Source organism: Culex quinquefasciatus, chromosome 2 (assembly GCF_015732765.1).
Source record: "Culex quinquefasciatus strain JHB chromosome 2, VPISU_Cqui_1.0_pri_paternal, whole genome shotgun sequence".
In the NCBI taxonomy this organism is placed as follows: Eukaryota; Metazoa; Arthropoda; class Insecta; order Diptera; family Culicidae; genus Culex; species Culex quinquefasciatus.
Window position 1 is genome coordinate 116,886,548 of NC_051862.1, and position 27,037 is coordinate 116,913,584.

General features: G+C 37.7%; 1 protein-coding gene across 1 annotated transcript in view; it reads right to left on the reverse strand.

Annotated features, from left to right (window-relative positions):
• Positions 1-2,891: 2,891 nt before the first annotated feature.
• The window catches only part of LOC6031728 (zinc finger protein Elbow), a 43,621-nt gene continuing 19,475 nt past the window's right edge, over positions 2,892-27,037 (reverse strand). The window contains exon 2 of the mRNA XM_038255657.1: positions 2,892-4,400. Coding sequence (XP_038111585.1) covers positions 3,066-4,400 — 1,335 coding nt within the window. The 3' untranslated portion in view covers positions 2,892-3,065. The remainder of the gene's footprint in view (positions 4,401-27,037) is intronic.

The window sequence follows — 27,037 nt, forward strand, 5'->3', positions numbered from 1 at the left end:
AATTTTAGAATTTTAAATTTTAAATTTTAAATTTTAGAATTTTAAATTTTAAAATTTAGAATTTTAGAATTTTAGAATTTTAGAATTTTAGAATTTTAAATTTTAGAATTTTAAATTTTAAATTTTAGAATTTTAGAATTTTAGAATTTTAGAATTTTAGAATTTTAGAATTTTAATTTGTCGGTTTCTCAGTAAAGCGGTGCACTAGTTTTCAAAAATTTACTTTTTTTGAAACAATTGTATGTTTTGGCTAAAATTGGTATAGAACGGTAAACGGTTAACAAATGTATTTGAAATCTTTTCAAATCTGTTCTAAAATTACCCAAAAAATTATCGAATTCATCAGCATTTTTGTAAACGTAAAGCAATCAACAAATTACCGTTTTGAAAAGTGTTTCAGCTTATATTCGCTAAATCCTGATCTACAATGGCAAATCGCAGAATGTTGCGTTTGAAAACTCGATGATTGTTTTCGCAAGAGTTTGCGTAAGTTTGATTGTAGATGAAGTGCTTTGGGAAAAGTACATTGGTTTTGTTTTTGAAACAACATGCACAGATAGAAATCTTATGAGCAAATCCGTAAAATCTATGTTGACGACATCTCTCAAATCATTCGCTGATGCCTCTGTGCTCTTGTACTAAGCTTACTGATTTTCCTAGAGAGCACAGTGGTATAGATAAAACGATGTCGATTTAGAAAAATAATGCATCTAAATCCAGAAAATTGTAAACGATTTTGTTCAAAAAATTTCAGCGATTTCGAAAACAACAAATGTTTTTGAACTATTTTACGGATTCGCTTACAAGAATTCTATCCGTGTGTCAAACAATGTTCCATTTATGTTTTAGATATTATTTTCAATTATTTCCTTTTTTTTATATTTTATATAAGAATATTTTTCTTCCAAAATTTCTGGGGGGGCACAATGTATGGTCTGCCCCCCCAGCCAAATTTTAGGGGGGGCAAAAAGTACCGTGCCCCCCCAGAGTCGGCGCCCCTGGTGCCAAATATCAGACATATCGATTTTTTTTATTATTAGTTTGTTCTAAAAAACACACCGTGACCTACCTGAATTGAATGTAGCAGCAAACCCCATGTCTAATGAGTTAGCAGGTTCCAGTATTCGACTAACATTCCTTCCATTTGCTTAACTGCAGGCAGTGTTGCGATTTTGAGCGCTCATCCGCTCATGAGCGAGCATTTTTCACTCATTCGTGAGGAGGAGCGCGACGCGAGCTAGCTCACGTTTGCTCGTGCTCGTGTTTGCTCATTTATTTTATGAGCGAAAATGCTCATTGCTCGCGCTCGCGCTCATTTTTGCTCATTGAGCAAAATGAGCGGTATTTTTTTACCTGTAACGGGTAAACGATAATAACTTTTTTTTTCAGCAGAGCTTCGAGGTTGTTTTTTTTATGGAGGCTGGAATAGGCTAATCTTAATAATATTGGATGAAGTTATTTGTCATATTTTTTTGTTTTGAAACTTGTTTTGGAGTCAGAGTTAGGGTTAAGGTGTTACATTAAGATCTGTACACAGTTAAAAAAAACCATAGAAATATTACATCTGGGGAGTACGTCTTTTATGTTAGAAAAATGCGTAATTTTACTTCTGAAAATGTGTAATTTTGCCACTTTTCTAGTGTAATGCAACTTTTTCAGTCTAAATCGAGGTAAAATTATAACATTCAAGAGGTAATATTCAACCTTACAAAATTACAACTTCCAAATGTACACTTTTTTACTGTGCAGAAATAATTCGATTAATAAAAAAAGTTGATAATAGAGTGACACGTGAAAGTGAACTATTTAATAAAGCTGAAAAGTATCTTTTAAGGAACACAAATATGTTTTTTGGTAATACGTTTAGTCATGTTTTAATTCCTGGGCACCTCATCTTGTTTAGTCAATTATTTGTAAATAATTTTGCATAATAAATGTCAAATCTGTGTCTTAGATAATTTTCACATCAATTATCTTATTTATATGCTGGAGTCGATCCAAATAAATAAATGAGAGTTAAGCGTGCTCACAAGTAAAAACATGTTTTAATATAAAAAAATCGATTAAAAATCGAGGATGCTATTTACAGCTTATGTAAGACCTAAAAATTCCGTTCCTTGACGGTTTACTCTAAATTTGAAAGTGAAATAAGCTAAAAAGAGTGTCTGGAATTCTTAGCAAATTAAGACACTTTACTTGCGTGTCAGCCATTTTTCATTTATCGGGAAATTAATCAAAACTTTTCTAAATTATCAAACTCTGAAAAAAATATATAGGCTGACAACATTAAAGTTTCATAAATTTACCATTACCACATCCCCTGAAATCCACCGCGATCAATTTTTGACAGTTCGACGCCAACGAATAATTTGATGAATTTACCGCGGTTAACCAAAATTAAATTATAAATGCAACTTTGATGAGTTCATGTCCCTTTTTCGCGATGAAATTATCTTCAAAAGTGGCAATCCAATTGGCCTGTGCCAGATTCATAAACAATACTAAAAATCTACCTGATTTGCTAATGAGCGCTCATTGAGCGCGAGCGCATGCGTTGAGCATGAGCGAGCACGAGCTACCTGTTAAGTCCTCATGCTCATGAATGAGCGAGCACGGATTCTGGCTCGCTCGCTCATTCGCAACCCTGACTGCAGGCTTGTTGGGAGGGCACCGATATTGGCTTATAAAGGGATCGTCGAGGATTAAGTAAATTATGGTTGGCACTAACTAGTAATTTTTGTTTCATTGTTTAACTTCAACTGATCGCCAATTACGGATTAGCGCCGCACTGACAGCAAACCATGCTCAATTCCAGTATTTGATTTTCGGTCCCACACATTTAAACACTGATTTCGTGTGGAAGATGTGATATAAAGAAGTAGAAACGGGAATTTTAATTCCAAGAAAATAGTTTTATTTTTTAGCCTTCTTTCCAAATATTGTAATAGAGTACCTATAGCTCGTCAATGTTATTTCTGTGACTTAAACTTGATACGAAGAAAAACAGAGTAAAAATATGTACAAACTGATAGCGACTACACAGGGCATGAGATCTTCAGACAACCTCATGGGTGCATATTATTTGACCCGTTTAAACGCGCTCCGTAGAACGCGTACGGAGAGAAATACTGCGCTAACGATGGATGCGGCATCGGCAGTCCGGCCATGGACGGTGGCAGCGGCAGCGATGGCTTACCGTACGGGTGGTACCGCGCCGAGGAGAGCGGACTCAGAGGAGGTGTCGGGTAGGTTCTTTGGAACAGTGGATGAGTGGGTGGCAGCGATGCGGCGGCCGCAGCTGCAGTCGCCGGATTGAGTAGAGCCTCGGACATTGATGCAGCGGCGGCATGTTGCGTTCGGAGGTGCTGGAACAGCTCGTCGGAAGCTGCGAACCGTTTGCCGCAGTAGGACGAATCACTTCCGATCCAGTTGCACACGTAAGGCAGCTGGGAGGCCGCGGCCAGGGCCGCAAGCTGAGCATGTGCGTACATTGCAGCTGAGGATTGACTTACGGTGAGGGACGCAGCCGCTGCGGCAGACGATTGGTAGTTTTTGCTTCCTGGATGATCACACTGAGTACAACCCGCGGGGCAGCCGGACGATCCGACTTTACCCAGCATGTGAGAGCTTAAGGCACACCCGGTACAGTATGGATCTCGACACACGGGCATCAACGAATCAGCAGCCTTCATTTTGGAGTAGTTGTAGTAGGAGTTCATTGTGGCTGCTTTCAGCATCTGATGGTGGGGAGACATTAGCGCACTGGCGGTCATTACGTCCATCGGGAAGCTCCCGTACGGTGAGTAGTAAGGTGGACCAATGGATACCGAAGTTGGAACCGTTGAGGTTGCTGGCTTCGGAAGGCTTTCACTGCTCGTCGTACTCCTGGTTGCGTTTTCGGCTTTGGAAGTCGAAGCGTACTCTGTGGCCATATCGTTGTGGGCCGAATTCGGCGATTCTTTGGATGGGGTTCGGTTCGGACTTGAGTGACGCTCCTTGGCACCGCTAGGAGTTCTTCGGCTGTTGTGCGCCAGCGAGGGTGAAGCTCGTGACGACGTTGCACTTTGGTTCGACTCACAGCGCCCATTTGTGGGAGGTTGCGCCGTGCTGGTATTGGGATGTTTTGGAGATTTGTTCCTTGTAATAGGTTGATGGCGTCCGTCTTCCGGTTGTGACTTTGCCAGATCGTGCACCACCGATGAGGTTGATTCGTATGGCTTAAAGCTTGACTTGGGTGTATCGTTGGATGATCCGCTCGACAGCGTACCCGGAGACAACTTGTCGCGACTACCCTTTGTACTCTTCTCTATGTTGGCTAGCAGCTTCGGGTTGGGTGAATCCGATCCGATGGCACTACACGTCTGCGCCAAAAGCGCCAGCGGGCTAGTTTTGGAATCAAACTGCAAAAAGAAAGAGAAAAGGAAAAAGTTCTAATTATAAAACTGACAAAACGACTTTTCGCGCAAAACTGAAACGTGTTTATGTCTTGTAGGTCAGTCTGAAAGATCATCGAGTGACACCTCAGTGTCTTGCGAACCTTCGTGGTGAACGGACACTAGAGCTGCGGTATTTTTTATTACCTAAGCTCATGGCCTATCTACAATCACTTAGCTTAGAAAATTAAACTTAGCTTAGGAATTTGAATCAATGGAAATGAATCTGAGTTTCTACAATGGAAAAGTAATCAAATTAGAAACTGACGTTTGGTTTGGAAAATTTCAAAATCTACGGTAAGTTGACGTTTCCATATCAAAGGTAAACAAACAACTGCATAGCAACGTATATCATCCCAGCAAGTTTTCTAAGTTGATTGTGGATGACGAACGTAAGTTGCAGACTTTCCTAAGTAACTACTTTACTTAGATGTTCTAAGCTAAGTGATTGTAGATAGGCCATCAGAGTTATTTCAAAACAAAATTCACAGTCTTTTTAAAGACTACCTGAGTTATTTTCCAAAATTCTAAACAGTCTTTTCAAGACTAACCCCACCTGAAATTTTGTTGTATTTTACAAACGAAGCCATCTTTTTAAGAGAACTTTGCTTGCAAAATGCGTCAAAACAAAGGTAAACGCAAATCTTCTGAAGATTTGGTCGTTACGTCGGTGAAGCGTTTGAACGCTAAACCGGCTAACGGAAACAGAAAAGAAAACAGCCTCTTCTGAGGTCTGATTCTGATTCTGAATGTGAGGTCAATCCTCCAATTCCATTGACAAACAGTTTCGGTGTTTTATCCGAAACTGATGACAAGGAACCTTCTCCTCGTACTGAGCCTTCTGCCGTCGAGAAACGAGTAAAGGCTCCGCCAATTGTAGTGACTTCCGTCTCCGATTTGGCCAGCTTTCGAACGCAACTGAAGAATTGCAAGGAAACTTGCAATTTGAAGGTTTCGTTCCAGCTTGGTCGAAGAGGAGAATGTCGCTTGTTGACGGAATCTTTACAAGATCACCAAACTTTTGTTGGTTATTTAAAAACCACAAACACAATTTCTACACGTATGAGACCAAGAATGCTCGTCCATTCAAGGCGGTCCTGAAAGGTCTCTCCAACGACTTGTCGGTGGATGAGATCAAAAACGAACTTAAGGTGTTGCTTGGCTTTGCCCCATCCCAAGTAATACCAATGAAGAAAAAATCAAACGGGAATATTTCTCGCTTTGGTTTGACTTCACAATTTTATCTGATTCATTTCAACAGAAATGAAATCAACAATTTGAAACTTTTGGACAAAGTTCAGTTTTTGTTCCATGTACGGGTAAAGTGGGAGCATTTTAAGAAACATGGCGGTAATGGCCAGAATCTGACCCAGTGCCGGCGTTGCCAGGCATTCGGTCACGGTACTGATCATTGCGCCATGGTTCCAAAATGCATGGTTTGCGGGGATTCTTCTCACGACAAGGACAATTGTCCCGTGAAAGAAGTCACCCAATTTAAATGTGCAAATTGTGGTGGAAATCACAAATCAAATTTCTGGGATTGCCCCATCAGAAAAAAGGTTTTGGATTCTCGTGCTAAGCATCAGCCGAAATCGAAACCGAAATTTTCTCAAAGTCAGGTTGTACCTGCATCTTTAAATCAAACGTTCGTGCTGTCTCACTCGAACAATTCTAGAAATACCCCTACCGTGGAAAAGTTAGGTAACAACAATGGCATTTCTTATGCTAACGTCGTTTCGGGTTCGGGTTCATCCACGAATTTTAAATCCTCTACCAATCTTTCTGAAATTGGGCAGGTACCTCAAATCTCATTTGAAAATTTTTCTGCTGGCAACGCTTTGGGATCTTCTGATCTCGGCGATGTTACGTTTGAAAAATGACTTTTTGCAAAACTCACTGTTTGGTTTGATTCAAACAATGAGTAATGCTACATCCATGATGGAAGTAATCCAGATTGGATTAAAATTTGCGAATGATGTTGTTCTTACCCTGAAGTTTAATCATGGATCTAAGTAATTCCATCAATATTATGAATTTTAATGCTCGCTCTTTAAAAGCGAAAGAAAATGAATTTTTCAACTTTTACGAGTTCATAACGTGCATGTTGCTGTTATAACCGAAACATTTTTAAAACTGGCACTTATTTGAAAAGTGATCCAGATTATAAAGTTATAACTAATAACCGAATGAATCGAAATGGCGGTGGAGTTGCAATAGTTATCCACCGTAGTATGACTTATAGCACGTTACGTGACTTTAAGTTAAAAGTTATTGAAAGTTTGGGCATTGAACTTGAAACTTCTTTTGGAAAATTATGATTGCAGCTGCATATTTGCCATTCCAATGCACTGGGGAAAATAAAAATTATTTCAAAGGGGATTTGAATAAACTTACTCGGCATAGATCTCGATTTTTGATCATCGGTGATTTTAATGCCAAACACCAATCTTGGAATAATTCAAAAGTAAATTCCAATGGTAAAATTCTGTTCAGAGATTGCACTTCTGGTCTTTATTCGGTTTTATACCCGAATGGGCCAACTTGCTTTTCTTCTGTTAGAAATCCATCAACAATTGATTTGGTTTTGACAAATCAAAGTCAGTATTGTGGTCCTTTAGTGACTCATGCTGATTTTGATTCTGATCACCTTCCAGTAACTTTTTCACTTTCTCATGAAGCAGTTACCAGACCCAATAGTTCTGTGTTTAATTACCACAAAGCTAATTGGGACAGGTATCAGCATCATATTGAGAATAATTTAAATCATGATTTTGTTTTAGAAACCAAAGCTGATATTGATTCAGCCTTGGAATCTTTAACTAATGCAATTTTGGATGCTAGGAATATTGCTATTCCTAAAGTCCAAGTCAAATTTGATTCTCCCATTATTGATGACGATCTTCAGCTTCTGATTCGTCTGAAAATGTTCGCCGAAGACAGTATCAACGTTCTCGTGATCCTGCACTGAAGCGAATTCAAAAGATTTGCAAAAGGTTATTGACCACAGATTCACTCTCCTGCGAAATGAAAAGTTCGCAAGAGATGTCGAACAAATTAAACCTTATTCCAAACCTTTTTGGAAACTTTCAAAGGTTCTTAAGAAACCTCAAAAACCCATCCCTTCTTTAAAAGATGGTGATAATATTCTATTAACTAATGGGGAAAAAGCTCAAACTAATGGGGAAAAAGCTCAAAAGCTGCTCAGCAGTTTGAGAGTGCTCATAATTTCAACTTGAATGTTTTGAGTCCTATTGAAAATCAAATTTCAATAGAATTTCAGAATATTGTTGAACAAGAATTTTCATCAGATGAAGTTTTTAATACGGATCTGAATGAAATAAAATCTATTATCAAAAAAATTAAAAATATGAAAGCCCCTGGTGAGGATGGCATTTTTACATTTTAATTAAAAATTACCAGAAGCAACTTTAAGTTGCTTGGTCAAAATTTTCAACAAATGTTTTGATTTGGCATATTTTCCCAGTAGTTGGAAAAATGCCAAAGTAATTCCGATTTTGAAACCGGATAAAAATCCTGCTGAAGCCTCAAGCTATCGGCCCATTAGTTTGCTTTCATCTATTAGTAAATTATTCGAAAGAATAATTCTTAATAGAATGATGACGCACATTAATGAAAATTCAATTTTCGCTGATGAGCAGTTTGGATTTCGCCTTGGGCATTCAACTACTCATCAGTTGTTGAGAGTTTCAAATTTAATTCGAAGCAACAAATCTGAGGGCTATTCTACTGGCGCTGCTCTTCTAGACATAGAAAAAGCATTTGACAGTGTTTGGCATAAAGGTTTGATTGCGAAATTGAAAAGGTTTAATTTTCCGATTTATATCGTGAAAATTATTCAAAATTATTTGACGGATCGTACTCTGCAGGTATGTTATCAGAATAGCAAATCTGATCAACTACCTGTACGTGCTGGCGTCCCTCAAGGAAGCATTTTGGGTCCAATTTTATACAATATTTTTACTTCTGACTTGCCTGATTTGCCCCAGGATGTCAGAAATCACTTTTGCTGATGACACAAGCATCTCCGCCAAAGGCAGAAGCCTTCGTGTCATCACAAGAAGATTACAAAAGCTTGGATATTTTCAATTCTTATTTGAAAGAATGGAAAATTACTCCAAATGCTGCAAAACTCAACTTATTATTTTCCCTCACAAACCAAGGGCTGATTTTCTTAAACCAAAAGTCATCACATTATAAAGATGAATGAGGTAAATTTAAAGTGGGAGGATCAAGTGAAATATCTTGGACTTGGTTTTGACAAAAACCTTACTTACAAGGATCACATTGAAAGTATCCAGGTTAAATGTAACAAATATATTAAATGTTTGTATCCACTTATAAACAGGAATTCTAGACTTTGTCTCAAGAATAAACTGTTAATTTATAAACAAATTTTCAGACCTGCCATGCTTTATGCTGTGCCGATCTGGACAAGCTGTTGCTTAACCAGGAAGAAAAACTTCAGAGGATTCAGAACAAAATTCTGAAAATGATTCTGAAACTTCCTCCCTGGTTCAGCACCAGTGAACTTCATCAATTAGCCGAAGTTGACACTTTGGATGTTATGTCCAATAAGATAATTGATGCATTTCGACAAAAATCATTGCAGTCTTCAGCTGCATTGATCCGCTCTTTATATAGTTTATAAGTTAGTTTTAAGGTATCCCTTTTCCCTTTTGTACATGTAGGACCTCCTACATTTGAAATCACTGAATAGCGAAAGCTACAATATTTCATGAATAAATGAAAGTTGCTAGTATTTAAAATTGAGGTGAAAAGTCATCGTTTGTGATTGGACACTCAATAATATTTTAACTGAATGAATGTACATGGAAAAGAAATTTGAATAAATATAAATTAAAAAAAAAAAAAAAATCGAGTGACACCGACTGTCGGCATTGCGGCGTCCCAGGGTTAAGTAAAACTTGTCAAGTCATTTGATATGGTGGTGTCCATCAACTAGACGAGACAAGACGTATTCCGTGATATAGGGTTAAACGAGGCGATAATTTGACTTTTGATCATTTTCCGCTTTGATTGTGGCGCGCCGGCAGCCTCTTTCTTTTATTTCATCACATCTCTGAACTGAACGGACCACATAATGACCGCTCGTTGACTTGCTCGCAACCCGACCCCGGCGGATGGCATTAAAGCGCGAACAGGCAAGGGACACACAAATAAAGTTATTTCCATTTCATTCTTGCTCTTGGCGGCGGCTGCGGCCGAGAAAAAGATTTGCCGCCGGCTCGGGACGACTTTCGGACACTTTGGAGAGCGGAAACACTGACTGTTAGTGAGTGACGGTATTTTTTTTTTGCGCAATCTTCACTCTTTGCTGTGTGCGAATCCACAACCCGAGCGAGCGCCGACGACGACAGTTTGGACAGCTGACGAATGACGGTTGGGGCTCGTGAAGGCGTGAAATTAAATTGGACAGCACGGAGAGGGAAACAAGGCTTCACCCGGCCACCACCGGATTCTACAAAGCAGCATGGCCAGACCGGTCGACAGTTCAAAGCTAAGCCTGTCAAAGCGAGCTGTTATGACATTTTGTTGGATGACGAGATTTCGAGTGTCAGAAACTTATTACATGCTGCGGGATGACGACGATGATGATGGCGGTGTCGCGGCAAAGGTGATCCTTGTCACTGTTTCCGACTGACATCGTGTGTCCCGGCCTCAGGTATGACAGGATGAACCGACTTTTGGTAAGTGTTAAGTCATCAGAACGTTGTGTAATATTAAAATTGGTTCAATATTGGATCTATAATTGTAAATCATTTTTTTCTAATTTACCCAAATTTGTTTCATACTGTTTTGCAAATTGTAAATTTGTAATGTTAAGTTTACTGCCCATGATCGCAAAAATTACCTATATGTAAAAACAGGAAATTGAGAAAAACACAAGACAAGTTTGTCCCATACATAAGGCTACGCGTTAAGTTTTTCCGAAACAAACTATTTTTTTTAGATTTCCAGAACAAAAAATTACATATTTTTTTCAGAAAGGTCACACGACTTTGAGCCAAACTGCATCAATAATTCCAAATCTGATGAAAATGCCCCCTTATTTTTGTTACCCCCATAGATAAACAATTTTATTTATTAGCACAAAATCATTCTGTCGGTAAGACCGTTTTCAGGGAGCCCAAATCTATCAAACCTTGACGAAGCTGAAGCGTTTACTGACACCAACAACAAAAATTGCAAGTTGTGTTTTAATCACTTGGTAATGTAACAGAAAATCAACTCCTCGAATTTTGATAAATGCGCTGAACTCGGATTTGACCCATTCCAATCTACAAAGTGAACACACATTCCCTGTCACATTAACACCTAAACTATTAAGCTAGATATACATTCCCTCTAGTTTTAGAGCTTTAGGTGTTAATAAAGAAATGCTAATTGGTCGCAATATTGGATATTCTTATATAGATCTATAACCCACTGAGAATTTTGGCTCGAGCCTCGATTAAGGATCGTGCCAAAATTCTCTCTGAGAAGAAGCAGTCTTTGAACGACTTTGAGCTCAACGATCCAAAATCGGGGTTTTTTTTTGATTTCGTAATTGGATAATACGAATTATGAATAATCGACTCAGAGTTTTACTTTAATTGTTATGCACATTATTCTGAATGCTGTCCGTACAAATTTTCAGGGCTTAGAGGCAAGGCGTTATATTCTAAGCTCAGACCGTTAAGATCTACAAGAACTAAAAGTTTTTTGATACCGCAACATTCGACTTTTTATTATAGTCAATCTTTCTTTGCAAGAGGGGTTGTGAATTGGAATCAATTAAGCATTAGTATAAAAAATAGTCATTCTTATAGAAACTTGAAAGAAAACCTACTGTCCGAACTCTTCAGCGTTAATTAGAATTAGGATAAAGAGAAGCATAGTATTAATTTAAATCCCGCATTCTGCACACTTTTTAACAAATTATGAGGCTAAGCCTTAATTTACATTAGGCCGTTGCAAATATTTTTCAAAAGTTATGTAGCCTCCCCACCTTTTCAAAGTTGGCCTGAATGATCAGGGGACAAAAAAATATTTTTTCGAAAAACTTTTAATGCAAATTAAAGTTCAATCAACTGAAAAAAATTTCCCCGCGTTTATAATCTTATATAGCGCGTTTGAACTCCTTTGAAAACATTTTAAATTTTCATGAAATACCAATGTACAGTCCCACGAAAAGTTTTTTATTTGCGAAAAAAAAATCTCTTTGCCTTGATATTTTCAAAACTAATGATTGGAAAGCAACTGTACGCCTGTAAAATGCATTTCAAAACACTTTTTTCATCCAAATGTTGAAACCTAGTCTTGTAATTCCAATTTTTATATTTTTTTGCCCCACCCCTCGACTTTGGTCAGAGCCGAGGGACATAAACTTCAAAAAATATTTGCAGCGGCCTTATTTGAATTAAATAAATAAATAAATAAAGGTTCCCGTGGTCAGAATGAGATAAAATTTGGAATATAGCCTAATGATTGGTGAAATATATAACTCCTTTATTTCAAGACCACTTGGGCCATTTTAGAACCCTGGGGCAAATGTGAGCAAAATCGGTCAACATTAGGGTGACAAGAAAATTGAAAATCTCAAGAGATACCCCCTGGTATGATTCTTTAGGCAATAATAAGTAACTGTGCCAATTTTGAGCCAAATCGGTTAAGGTTTTATCGTTGAAGATTATATGGGGAAAATCGCGAAAATGTATGGGGAAAACATCGCTTCAGGATTTAGGCTACAGGTAGCGCAGGTCTCGCCCCAAATTGCCCAAGTGTGAGATTCTTGTAGGAAATTAAATTTCCTACAACTTTGTCGCAAGGTGCAAGAAGATCCGAGTTGATCCTGATGAGTTATTAGCAATGCGATGAAAAGAAATCGAAGAAAATATTTATTTTTTTAAATCACCAAAAATTAGGATTAACACGGATCGTTTTGCACCGTTCGACAAAGTTGTAGGGAATTACAGCTTTATCGCTGTTTGGCGAGGAAGCCGAAAACTGGAATATATCGATTGCGTTCAGTTTTATTCATGGTCCCTGGAGAAGCCCTGAAATATCCCCCTAGGCGGTCAAAACGTCAGTCATCTATCCCATCACTTCTAGTGAAAATAACATAAGTAGCAAAGCTAGTTGGTAGTTCCTACAATGTAAACACAAATCACTCGAAACAGATATATTTCATTTCGGTTTTTTCGGTCCATTTCATCTCACATTATGCGGCTGTCTTTTGCGGCAGACACACTCACACACATACATTAAGAACAACAATAACAACGCACTAAGCCGGGAGCATTATGAAAGGGAGTGACGGCTCAGCTCAGTGGTTCAGCTCGGCAAAGTGCTCTGAGTTGGCCGGGTTGGTGGCGGATGATCAAAGGCCCGGAACGCCGAGTAAACAAATGCGATTCATCCGCACCACTTTCGGCGCTGGTTGTGGCCGCGTACGTCCTTCATGGCCACATCGGATCACCACTCCTAGTGGGTCGGTTTGGGCGGAGCGCGCTCATAATACATATTCTGTGAAGAAGATCCATCCATCGTACAGAGAGAGAGAGTGAGAAAGCAAACTCGCTGAATGATGAGTGATGAAGAAAAGGAGAAGCCGCGTCACTTCTTCTTCTTCTTCTTCTTCTTCTTCTTCTTCTTCCAGGGATCACCGGCGGACCGCCCGGGAGAGCATAAAAGCGCCGTCGCCGCCGCTGCCGACAGCCGCCATCACTATCGGCCAAGCCGCCACCGACTTTTCACTTTCAACGCCCGATTAACCTTTCTGCTTGCCGCCGCCAAACGGTGCGCGATTGATATGCGCTCTATAAACATCGTAATACAAACTTGACAGGCTACCAGGTTGATTTCCTTTCAGAGTTCAACGCGTTGGTTTGGTTGGAAGCAACGCGCGCCCACAACGAAGATTAATTGGGAGCTGACGAACGGATGGACGGACGGAAAATTGAGCCGAAAACGACGCAGTGATGAAAGTGGTGCGGTAAATTAACTCGTGTTGGTAGTGATGAAGAGCATCCGGGAAGGCTTCCCTACTGAATGTTGAGGGATATTTTATGCATATCTTATTGCAAATTCGGAACCCACTGTCAAAAAAGAATCTTGAAAAATGGAATCATGGAAGTCAGGTATTTTTGAGGAGTCGAGCCCCCCTCCCCCCTTTGTCACATCTTGTCACACCTACGATAACCCCTCCTCCTCCCCCCCAAGAGCGTACGTTCGTGGATGACGCCGAATACTAAAACATTTCACGAATAAAGCGGTTTTTGTTGATGTTCATTTTAATAATAATTCTTTATAAAAGGCAATACATTGATAAATAAATGGCAATTACTCTACAACAGTGTGCTCATACGAGCGAGATGAATTGTTTGTTTACATCCAACGTTACGTCGATTTTAGCGATTTGAAAATGTATCAAAATTTATCAAAAAGTAATACAAATTGCTGAATCATTTTCGAATCGAATGGAACATTATTCGGCACGATCCGATTTGGGGGAAGGAAGATATAAGCGTTTGAAATCTTACAAGTTATTTCTGGGCCTGCGGCCCGTTTTTTTGGAATGGCACTCCAGTACCTTTGAGAAGGACGTAGTCATCGGCACTCAATAGCACTTGATAGTTTTTCTAAGGCCATGGCTTGGAAAAGGCACCATATCAATTTCTTTTGTGCCAAAAATATGTTTTTTTCAATGCACTATGAGGTTCTGAACGACCAAAACCTTTATCTTCACTTATTCGCGAGTTTTAGTGATGAAGTGCTATTTGAGTGCTAAATAGCACATTTAGCACTTGAAGTTTTTGTGACATTCAAATCATTATTAATTTTTTGCTAATCCAAATTGCATAGTGAACAACGATTATTAAAAGCATCGAACTAAAGCTTGTTTTGATGCACAATGAGCAAAGATTCACTCTGCCGGTTTACGAAGGCCATCATCTCAAAATGTGGTGAAGTGCTATTGAGTGCTGATGCACGTCTGACCACGGGTGCTTAAAATTACAAAAAAAGCTTCCGCTTGAGGAGCTGCTTGGGATCATTTTTCTGTGTACCCTAGGGGGCACTCGCATGGATTTTTTAAGATTACGGTAATTGTATATATAACCCGGCCAAATATAGAACCACTTTCTGCCAATTTGTTGATGTTCTTGGCTTTCCTAGGCAAATAAACAATGCTCAAACGATTTGTTGCTCGGAAATTTGGGCATTTCAAACAACAAATACTTTGAACTTTGTTTATTTGACTTAGAAAGTCAAAAAAAAGATATCAAATCTACGCCAAGATCTTTAAGAAGTAGCTGGGTTACTTCTTTTTTTTTGTGATCCATACCTCCTTGTCGAAAAACAATAATAATCGAATTTCTGGCATTGCAAAGTTACTCCGACCCTCTTCGATTTGCGTGAAACTTGGTTCTAAGGGTTAATTTGTTTCCTGATTACAAATCTGAGGTGTAATTTTGATATCTCTTGACTGAAGAGCTGTACGGCCACTTTAATTTTTGAACATTTTGGTGTCTAAGGGACTTTGGCGTAAAATTGGACGCTCGATTTGACGGCGTATTCAAAATTGTATTTTTTATCGATTTTTTTAAACCTATGCTATTTTTCATAACTCATCTGATAAAAAACTTTCCGATATCCGTTTTCGATTTTTCAAAATGTGTTGGGTAGAAAGTGGCAAGAAGTCGGCGCAGTGCGCTCACTTGATCGAAATTCGGTTTTTTAATTAGGGATCATCGTAATTAGGGTACGATGCTGGATTTGTGGAGAATTGTGAGTCTCTATCTTCAGTTATAAATTTCCACACTTCACTTACTTCCTTAGATTCAGATTGTGTCATAATTTATTCTCCTTTTCACGCGCGGAGCAAGAAACCATATAGATGTGCAGGATGCTGATGCTGAGATTGTGGCTAATATTTTATAGATGATTTATAACATCAATTACAACCTTCACAAATAACTGACATTCAGTAATCATGAAGAAAAACTGGTTTCGTTCTACTAAACTGCCCCTGTTCGCATTTGCATCACTTTTGAGTTAATGATCCAGTTTTGTTCAAAATCGAAATATATCAGAAAATCCCAAAACATCCGGTACTTTGCTTTAGAAATCAGGGATGTGGGATGAGAAATGTGGGACAAACTTGCCTTGCGTTTTTCTCAGTTTGCTGTTTTTGCAAATGGGACATGTATGCCAACATGGGTAGTAAAAATCAGTTACCGATTTTTTTTATTTGAAATCTAAAATTCAAAATACTTTTGAAATCGGCTGTTTTTTTATGAGCATATAGGAAATATGTTTCTAAATTATAAAAATATAACTCATATCAATTTAATAGCGAACAAACTTAAAGCTTTTACTATGGTACAACGTAAAATCAATTTCCTCAGCTTATAAGAACAACAGGCCTAATGTTAATAACCAACTAAATTGTTCAAATATAATTTATGATGGCAGGTACATATAGTTTATCGTTTTTCGAGTTTAGATATTATTTTTGCAGTTATTCGCTCGAAAACGCAACGCTTCATCGAATGCTAATTACGTGCCCAAAAGGTGTTAACAAACCAATTAACACAGTCTGCTCGCATGAGTGCGGTCGGAATGCACTGCAGTTATTGAACACTGATTGCAGACACCCGATAATGAAGCGAAACGCAAGCTGACTGCATTGTGTGAATGAGCTGTCGTACAAGGGTTGAACTTCCACCCGCGCTCATTCACACTCTTGTTTGGCTTTGGTTGCTAGACTTTGAAGGCAAAAACGGCACTTTGAGCGGGGGCTCAGTTCAGTGTATTGAATTTCCTGAGACCGCCGGCGAACATGCCTTACATCAAGTTCACACGCGGCTCCCACAGTCAGCTCCAAGTCAGAAGCGATAAAAAATTACATCACTTGTTGATAGACGAATGATTAATGTTTTCCTTTCAACCTAATTGTAAGAACTGAGAAACCGCCGTCGTGGCGGTGCAGCGAGTTGTTTATTTCTCCTTCGAATAAATCATAACCGATATTTCACGGTTCGCCGAGGCTGATTTCCTTTAATCTATCCTGGCGAAAACCAAAACCACAACCGACAGACAGACTGGCCGACCCCGGCAAATCTTTCCACGGTTTATCGCACGCGTCAATTTCACTTGCCTTGTGGTGTGAAGTTTCCGTTCCTTTGGCGAATGAACGTGCTGCTTGTTGTAGAGCAGTTCTCTATGAAACAGCAATTTTTACTATACTTTTTTGTATTATAACCTCAACAACACTTAACATATGTTTAGAAAACTAAGTTCCATCGAAATCAAATCAAATCAAACATAAAATTTGCAAAAATGTCTTACTTCTTTACGAACTCGTCAGCTGTGTGCTATCTTGTGACATAAAACATTTTGGTCGAAAATGAGTTAATGATGACGTTTTGCTATACTTAACAAACACTACAAGATGCTTTAATCCGATTTTGGAAACTCGCTTCCGTTTCCCGGATATCGCAATACACACTTGTGACATAGACCAATTTATCATCAAAATGATTGTGCACACTTGTGACACGTCATACATGTTGTTGAAAAATGTGGAAAATTTTTCTTGTTTTTCACAAATTTATGTACACACATACTTTCTAAAGGCAATGCAATCTTTTGTTTTTGAAAATATACTGATTAAGTCGGTAAAACTATTGATTTAAGTCTATTTTAGTTTGTATGGAAATTCTGTGCACACTTGTGACACGTAGTACAATTTTACTTTCGAAACACACTTGTGACACGTGGTTTTCAGATTTTTGATCACATAATTTACTGTATCTTTTGACTGGTGTAACCAAATTAGTTGAAACTTGGAGCGTTTGTTAAGCGATAGTATACAAACCGATTGCTTCAAAAAGTTTGGCTCAATCATTCAAAGTTTTGAAAATATTTATTATCAAACTTTAAAAATCGATTTTCTCGAAAAGTACTAAATGGTCGTTGTCACAAGATAGCACACAGCTGACGATCTGTTATCATGATAAAACCTTCAAATCAAGAGTTTTGCCTTCCTCACGTTACTGAGGAAAGGCTATAAAATCACTCGAAAAATGAACTTCTCAATTAGAGCTCCTAGACCCACCTTCATGTATACCTATCGACTCATAATCAAATTCTGAGCAAATGTCTGTGTGTGTGGTGGGATGTTGATCAAAAAATTGTCACTCGATTATCTCGACATTGGCTGAACCGATTTTGTCCGTTTTGGCCCCATTCGATCCGTCTTGGGGTCCCATAAGTCGCTATTAAAAATCATGCAGTTTAGTTCAGTACTTCAAAAGTTATGCTTAAAAAACGATTTTAACAAAAGTCCGGAAGATTGTAAAAAGGGTGGTTTTTGTAAGAAAACCCGTCATGCTATACATTAGAATGGTATTTAAAAGACCTTTCCAGCGCGTCCAAGACATTGAAGATCTGACAAATCTATCAAAAGTTATAAGCACTTAATTGTTATTTATACGCTTTTTGCAGGCCGGATCTCAGATATGTTCATGAAAACGTTGTCCGGATCTCTCATGCGACCTATCGTTGGATAGGTATTCAAAAGACCTTTCCAAAGCGTTCAAAACATTGAAGATCTGACAACCCTATCAAAAGTTATATGCAATTAAGTGTTATTTACGCACTTTTTGCATTTTGGATAACACCCTTTAAATGTGAGGAAGGCGCCAACCACCTAAGAGTGGATTAAGTAACGTTTTTTTTCTTGAAAAGGTCCTATAAACGTGGGCCTCGTGGCGCGGTGGTTAGCGGCTTCGGCTGCCGATCCCTAAGTTGCCAAGGGGCGCAGGTTCGATTCCCGCCTTATTCCCCTGGCCTTCTATCGGTCCATTTGCGTAAAAGAGGATTTGGGTGACTCACCACACATAACCTTCGGACGCCTAGGAACTAGCAGAAACTGGCAACAGAGACCACAAAAGACCCGGGGGTCGTTAAAGTGGATTGCTTTGCTTTTTTGCTATAAACGTAGGAATGCCAATAGCTTATAGGACCTTTACAAATTTACTCTAGAAATGTTCAAATTGGTCCATTATACTTTAATAAATTCTTTATCTATAACTGAAATACCTTATATTATAAAATTCTGTTCGAACTTAATAATTTAGTTTCAATGGTATTTTCTACAATTCATATATGTGTGCCATATATTTTAAAATGCCTTTTTTCACCTTTATGGAAAAAAAATATATAAATATCGCTTTTACAGAGAACTGCTCTTGTAGGAATGCATGTAAGTTCGTCTGTTTGCATTGCATTGCCAGTGCGGCGACTACATTGATGTTTACACCTCGGTTTGCTGAATTCTTATGAATTCGAACCGCCAACCGCGGGCTGGGCCGGCCGCTTTCCAAACCTCGGAATTAACAAGTCATAAATTTAATGCTTATTAATGAAGCGCGTTGTTGGACTGAGTTTGCTTGCCTTTATTTATTCCGCCATAAAACAGCAGAAAGTTTATGAAATGGTACAATAATCGTTAATGAGAGATTCGTGTTTTTCGGCCCCGCGGGCAGTACAAATGAGGCGAGGAAAGATAAAAGTCGGGCCGAACGTGGGCGGGTCGTTTGATCTATCGGTTCTAATTACATAAACTAATTAACTTTCATTGAAATAGAACGCCCTGGGTCGGTGCTGCGGTCGGACCGCGTGGTTTTATTTGTATACACATCCCAGTCAGTGGAGGTACGTGTAGTTGCATGCTTGGAAAGTAGAGGGTGGCATGAATGGAACAGCTCAAATTGATGGTATGTTTTGTGTACAAACATTCTCATTCACGCTGGTTCTTAAAATTTCATGTTGGTGATGACGGAGCGAGGATTTGTTTTGCTTTTCATTGCGCCTCCCCCGTTGTTGGTCGGTGTTGGGTGCAATTTGTGTGGAAATCGATGGTTTTGGAAGGTGGCGTGAGAATATCTTGTTATCTTTTTTTTTTGAGAATCGTTTTTCACATATCTTTTGGTACACATTTTATTTAAAGTTTTTGTCACCCCCTCCTTCCCTAAAAAATTGACCCAAAAACCAGAAGGCAAAAAAAATTCAAAAAAAAAAAAAACTCCAAAATTGCAATGGAGATTTATGTGCAATCAGCTGAAATCAATTAAAAATGCATTCCCCTGCGTTTAGAATTATTTTGAGGATGTTTGAGTTGATTTAAAAATATGTTGGATTCTTGAAAATTTTCGTTGTTTAGTATCGCAAAAAGCTTTGTTTTCGCTAAAATTATTGTGTTCGTCAAATCTTACGTTTTTCTGAAAACAAATGATTGCAAAACAACTGAATTAGTGTAAAATGCATTTTAAGACACTTTTTGCATTCAAATGTTTAGACTATTGTTTTACATTTTTTTATTCCCTTAATATTTGCATCGGCCTTTTTAAATCATAAACATGCACTTGTTATTGAAACTTTATTAATAAACTGATTTTTATAAACGCAAAGTTTGTCAGATGATTGTTACTTTATAATATTTAAAATATATTTGATTCTTAATTTGCAACAGTCTTCCGTTGATGAGCTTTGCAGTTAAAACTTACTTTGCAAGAAAGCATTTTAGAAATATTTGAAACTCGGTGTAAAAAAATAAATAAAAAAAAAATCAAATAAATGAAAAATAGAATAAATAGTTTGGCTGAGTCACTCAACATATTTTTAAAGCTTGAATTGCTTGGTAAACTTTATAACCGTTACACTGCATTGCATTTTTCTGTTTCGCTATTAATACAATCACTTATCGAAAATAGTACATTGCAGGAGACTTGAGACCCTGAACTTTTTATAGACTGATTTTTTTTAAATTTTAGAAAAAGGATTTCTCAAAAATGAGTACTGAGCTCCATCAGTGAGGAATTAGTGTTGTAGATGATGTTTAATTACAGTTTTATTTGTTTTTAAATGTTATACAAAATTTCAGTTTTTGCAGGCATGTCTAAAATTGACCTTAAATGATTATGTCAAAATATTGTCTATTGTGTGATATTTTGTGACGACGACCATTTAGTACTTTTCGAGAAAATCGATTTTTTAGGTTTGATAATAAATATTTTCAAAACTATGAATGACTTTTTCAATGAAAAACCTTTTTTGATGCAATCGGTTATACTATCGCCAAACAAACGCTCCAAGTATCAACTAATTTGGTTACACCAGTTAAAAGATACAGTAAATAATGTAAACAAAAATCAGAAAAGCACGTGTTACAAGTGTGCCTTGAAAGTAAAAATGTACTACGTGTCACAAGTGTGAAAAGAATTCTTATACAAACTAAAATAAGCTTTAATTAACCGACCTAATCAGTATATTTTGAAAAACAAATGATGGCATTACTCCTAAAAAAATGTGTATCAACAATTGTATGACGTGTCACAAGTGTGCACGACGATTTTGATGAGAATTTGGTCTTTGTCTTAAGTGTGTATCGCGATATCCGGGAAACGGAAGAGAATTTACAAAATCGGTTTAAAGCATCTGGTAGGGTTTATTAACTCATGTTCGACCAAAATGGTCGTTGTCACAAGAGAGCACACAGGAGACGATATATTGTTTTAAAACTTCAAATTTCAATCAGGTGCTATCAAGTTGATTTAAAAAACTGTTAAGTCCTACACAATTCAATCCTACATTAGTATTCAAACAGCCATATTTGAATCATCCTATATGTGAACATTCAAACTTTACATATTGTTCTTAATCCAATATCATAGAGAAAATCCACTACCTTGTTAAGCTTGGATTAATTATTAGCAAAAGAGAAAACACTTTCAGCTAGAAATATAGTTCAACGCTAAACTTCTGATAAGCTGAGTGAGAACAAAATAGACACATTCCCCCTACTAACTCAGCAGTGAAATCATCCGATCGTACAAAGTAGCGCAGCTTCCTGACGATGTTCAATTTATAATAACCGTCAGCAATGCGCCAAAAGGTTGCGCGATTAAATTCTCCTTTCAGCTGTCATCGTAAACGTTAATTTATGACTTATGAAAATGAAAATATAATACCAAAAACAAGATTTACGTCGGTCGTGAAACACCTTGAAGTGGTTTATTCGCTGGCAGCAACTGGGAGCAACTCCATGGTGGGCAAGGCCTGCTTGGATCCGATGGCTAGTCCGGCGATGGTTGGTGGGGTGGTGGCACCAAAAAAAACCGCCTGCTTTGACACGATCTCCTTCGATTCGGTGCATTTGGTTGCATGCACCACCGGTACCGCTGCACCTTCGTAGTAGGCCAAACTGACTGGCTATGGCCGCATATCGTGATCATGGCTCAAATTGGATGCTAATTTATTCAGCAGTGCTGCGTTTCACAGTCGGTTGTCGGTCCGCTGAGCTCTGTAGCAGCATAAATGCCGCCCCGTCGTATCGGTATCTACTTATTATGATCGTAAAAATCTAGTTACGTTAATTGACACATTTTGATTGATACGTTTCGTGTGTAATTCAATTAAAGTGCAGACCAGTGGAGTTGAAATGTTTTTCATTATTTTTTTGCTGCTACTGCTAGACATCTTGTCAGTTATAGTATTCGTGGTGGTTGAACGGGTTTTTGGTAGGGTGGTTATTTAACTAAGTAGGATAAGAAGGGACCAAATTTAAAAGTATTCATATAATTTCGTCCTATTTGACCAACAGGAAAGTGCCCCTCGGTAAACAAACGTTTATGCGAAGTTCGATATCGGAAGGTTTTATTGACACTTCGGATAAAGGAATCATGAACAAAACAACTTTTCTCACTTTTAACACAAAATACAAGTTTAGCGACCGATTTAACGGCGTGTATCGTACATGTTTTAACCTAAGTGTAAAGGCACGGCACATGAAGAGGGCACCGAATACCTAAATTTACACCAAAATCAATTTGTAGATCTGCGCAAGAAGGATCATTTGCTTTCAAAAGAACGCAAAAATGTTGCGTTGTTCCAGAGAAATCGACAAAATACACGCCTGGGCGTATTCGGGGGTTTTAGTGTACACATATTATCCGCCTCGGGATTCAAACCGGCGACCCCACTATTCATAATCCAGTGCGTGGATTCGATTCATCCACACAGGCAGACTGGTTGGGAGTCGCTGAACTTAAATTTGACTTTAAAAGTTTTAGTAAAAAGAATCTTAAGAAGAAGAAAATTAAATTGTTTATGAAAAGAAAAAAGACATTGAGTCTAAGTAAAAAATCGGCAAACCTGGTTGGTCGTATCCTAAGAGAGCATTTTTCACGACGCTGATGATAATAATAAAATGATAAAAGGACTTTAAAAACAATTATACAATATGGGTAATTCTCTACCAACTCACACGAAATCGGGAAAAGTTGCCCCGACCCCTCTTCGATTTGCGTGAAACTTTGTCCTAAGAGGTAACTTTTGTCCCTGATCACGAATCCGAGGTCCGTTTTTTGATATCTCGTGACGGAGGGGCGGTACGACCCCTTCCATTTTGAACATGCGAAAAAGAGGTGTTTTTCAATAATTTGCAGCCTGAAACGGTGATGAGATAGAAATTTGGTGTCAAAGGGACTTTTATGTAAAATTAGACGCCCGATTTGATGGCGTACTCAGAATTCCGAAAAACGTATTTTCATCGAAAAAACACTAAAAAGTTTTAAAATCCTCCCATTTTCCGTTACTCGACTGTAAAAATTTTGGAACATGTCATTTTATGGGAAATTTAATGTACTTTTCGAATCTACATTGTCCCAGAAGGGTCATTTTTTCATTTAGAACAAAATTTTTCATTTTAAAATTTCGTGTTTTTTCTAACTTTGCAGGGTTATTTTTTAGAGAGTTTTAATGTTCTACAAAGTTGTAGAGCAGACAATTACAAAAATTTTGATATATAGACATAAGGGGTTTGCTTATAAACATCACAAGTTATCGCGATTTTACGAAAAAAAGTTTTGAAAAAGTTACTTTTTGCGTTTCTCTTTGTTTCGTCGTCCGTGTCTGTCGCGGGTGACCATGAACGGCCATGATCGATGACGACCAACTTTTTCAAAACTTTTTTTCGTAAAATCGCGATAACTCGTGATGTTTATAAGCAAACCCCTTATGTCTATATATCAAAATTTTTGTAATTGTCTGCTCTACAACTTTGTAGAACATTGTTACACTCTAAAAATAACCCTGCAAAGTTAGAAAAACACGAAATTTTAAAATGAAAAATTTTGTTCTAAATGAAAAATGACCCTTCTGGGACAATGTAGATTCGAAAAGTACATTAAATTTCCCATAAAATGACATGTTCCAAAATTTTTACAGTCGAGTAACGGAAAATGGGAGGATTTTAAAACTTTTTAGTGTTTTTCGATGAAAATACGTTTTTCGGAATTCTGAGTACGCCATCAAATCGGGCGTCTAATTTTACATAAAAGTCCCTTTGACACCAAATTTCTATCTCATCACCGTTTTAGGCTGCAAATTATTGAAAAACACCTCTTTTTCGCATGTTCAAAATGGAAGGGGTCGTACCGCCCTCCGTCACGAGATATCAAAAAACGGACCTCGGATTCGTGATCAGGGACAAAAGTTACCCCTTAGGACAAAGTTTCACGCAAATCGAAGAGGGGTCGGGGCAACTGCTGTGTGAGTTGGCGGAGAATTACCCATATTATATAATTATATTTTATCTGTGTTGGTGTTTGACTCTAATCAATTACTATGGAATGTTTAACAAGGTGTTGTATTTTGCACATGAGCAATTCTCTGAGATTTCGGTCATTTGATTTTTTTTTTGTATTTTTTAATCAGGCCTAAACTTTTTTGGTGCATTCGGTATGCCCAAAGAAGCCATTTTGCATCATTAGTTTGTCCATATAATTTACATACAAATTTGGCAGCTGTCCATACAAAAATGATGTATGAAAATTCAAAAATCTGTATCTTTTAAAGGATTTTTTTGTCGATTTGGTGTCTTCGGCAAAATTAGGTATGGATAAGGACTGCACTGAAAAAAAATTATACACTTGACTAAAATCACTAATTTTTTTGTTTTGTAATGTTTTAGGGGACATTAAATGCCAACTTTTCAGGAATTTCCAGGTTGTGCCAAAAATGTTTGACCGAGTTATGAGTTTTATGAATTAATACTGAATTTAATATTAATACTGAAATTAAAAATAAATGTTGCAATCAAAAAGTACTTCAGCGAAATTTTGATAAAGTGCACCGTTTTCAAGTTATAACCATTTTTAGGTAACTTTTTTGAAATTAGTCGCAGTTTTTCATTTTTTTAAATTAATGCAAATTTCGAAAAAAATATTTTTGAGATGCTGAGAAAATTCACTAAATTTTTCCTTTTTAAAGTTTGTTGATACGACCATGAGTTGCTCAGATATTGCAATGAAAATGTTTAAAAACAGGAAAATTGATGTTTTCTAAGTCTCACCCAAACAACCCACCATTTCCAACGTCGATATCTCAGCAACAAATGGTCCGATTAAAAATGTTAAAATATGAAACATTCGTGAAATTTTCCGATGATTTCGAAAACAATATTCTTTAAATTTTCAAATCAGGACTAACATCTCAAAAGGGCGTAATATTGAATATTTAACCCTTTTGATATGTTAGTCTTCATTTGAAAATTTTGAAAATATTGTTTTCGAAAAGATCGGAAAACTGGAGAGTTATTTTGACCGAATTTACATGAATAGGAATTTTAAAGGCTTGTTTGAACAAATTTTAGACACTTAAGCTGAAATTTAATCAATTTTTACGGGATTGGCATATCTGATAGGGTGTATCAAACTCTACCACATTTTGGGAATTTATTTACGTCAAAAGCATATCTTTGTGTGATTTTAAATTTATGGAATTAAAATAAAAACAACAAAATCATAAACATAGCAAAGAGACACCCCGTCCTATCCCGACAGATCGTGTCTGTGAACATTTTCAGCTGCGTGTGAGTGGTTTGATTGACATCACGTTTCACAAGCGTTATGTTGGAGGTGCTCAGCTCTCGCTGCAACAACATTAGCACACGTATCACTCGTTATGGCATGTAACGTTGACGGTGATAGTATCTCGAGGCTTGTTTTAGAGCCTAATTTGCCATAAAATGTGTGTTGACTGCAATTTACAGCCTCGAAGTTTAGCTGTCAGACCCGCAGCTTTTGTGTGACCAATAGGGCGATATTTTGGCTTTTCAAATATTACTCTCAAGTTGCGGCAAAAAAGGCCCTGCAAGTCATAGTTTTCTGCACCACGCAAACATTCCGTCGGCAACAGAATGCAAAGCAATTCCGACAATTTGTTCAGCATTTCGCATTATTTATGACTTTTAATAATTTATACGGTGTATGGAACATGTTATGCACGTTCGTTTTTTAATTGAAACACAAATTGAAAATCGTCCAAGCCTTACTACTGACACACATTCGCACTCCACAAGCATGCTGCTGCTGCGGTCGGAATAAGTTGTTAAAAGCGCTTTGGGTTGGTGCAAACAACAAGCTGCCACTGACTTTTGCTGGTTAGTGCAATAACGACGGCGGCGGCGGCTGCGGCGGAAAATCCACACAAACGACAACACGCGCGGCGAACGGAGGAAACATAATCCGCACAAAAGCGCAATATCAATAATACACAATACATTAACCACTCGATATTGTCTGGTTTGTGAACGAGAAGTGCATAAAGCACACACCGACACACAAACCGACACCCATTCTGCCGTGCGAGTGTCTGTGTGTATGTGTGCGAAACCGAAACGACGAGACCCTTTGCATACAAAAGCCATAAAACATCGCATTTAAATAATATATACGGCCATAATTTATTGATAATAGCTTTTAATGTGGCACATTCAACGGTAGAAAACTGCAATATATTAATAGATTTTATTGAAATCTCTGCCGTATAAATTATTGGATAAACGATGCTGGCGACGAGGCTTCCGGAGAGGACTTGGAGTCCCACGGTTTGTGGCCATTGTAGTGTGCGCAGTGGCCAGAGGTAGAATGGATGAAATATTGACCACGCCAATGAGCGCGCCCGGTACGCGATCATATTCGCGTCTTTAGCGCGGGCGTGCAATCTTTCAGCGATCGCTAACATTTTCACACTAGGTGGCATTTTCGCTGATTGCAGCTACAACTCACAGGTCCATTTGGGGTCACCCTCCAAGCAGGAAAGCCGTCGTTTGGAGTTGGGATTTCGTTAAAAAATATAAGAATTTGTTATTAAACTTGTTTGATATTTGATATTATGGAATTGTACAGCCCAACTACAATATGTTAAAATCAATCGGTTTTCCAAATTTATGAACTTTTTAGACTCTAATGACTTTTTTTTTATCATAGAAAATCATAGCCGAGAGAAAAAAAGATTACATGAAATTTTGGAGGAATGGAACTGACTTGAAATTGTAATCTTTTGTCCATTCTATTTTGCAACTTTCACTCTTAAATATTGAAACCATGGTATGAAATTTTAATATTTGTTTGAAGAGTTGAGGTTGACCATATTACAGTTTAGCTCAAAAATGTGCTAAAACATTTATACAAAAATATAATTTACTTAAATAACAATAAAGCTTTTAAAAATTG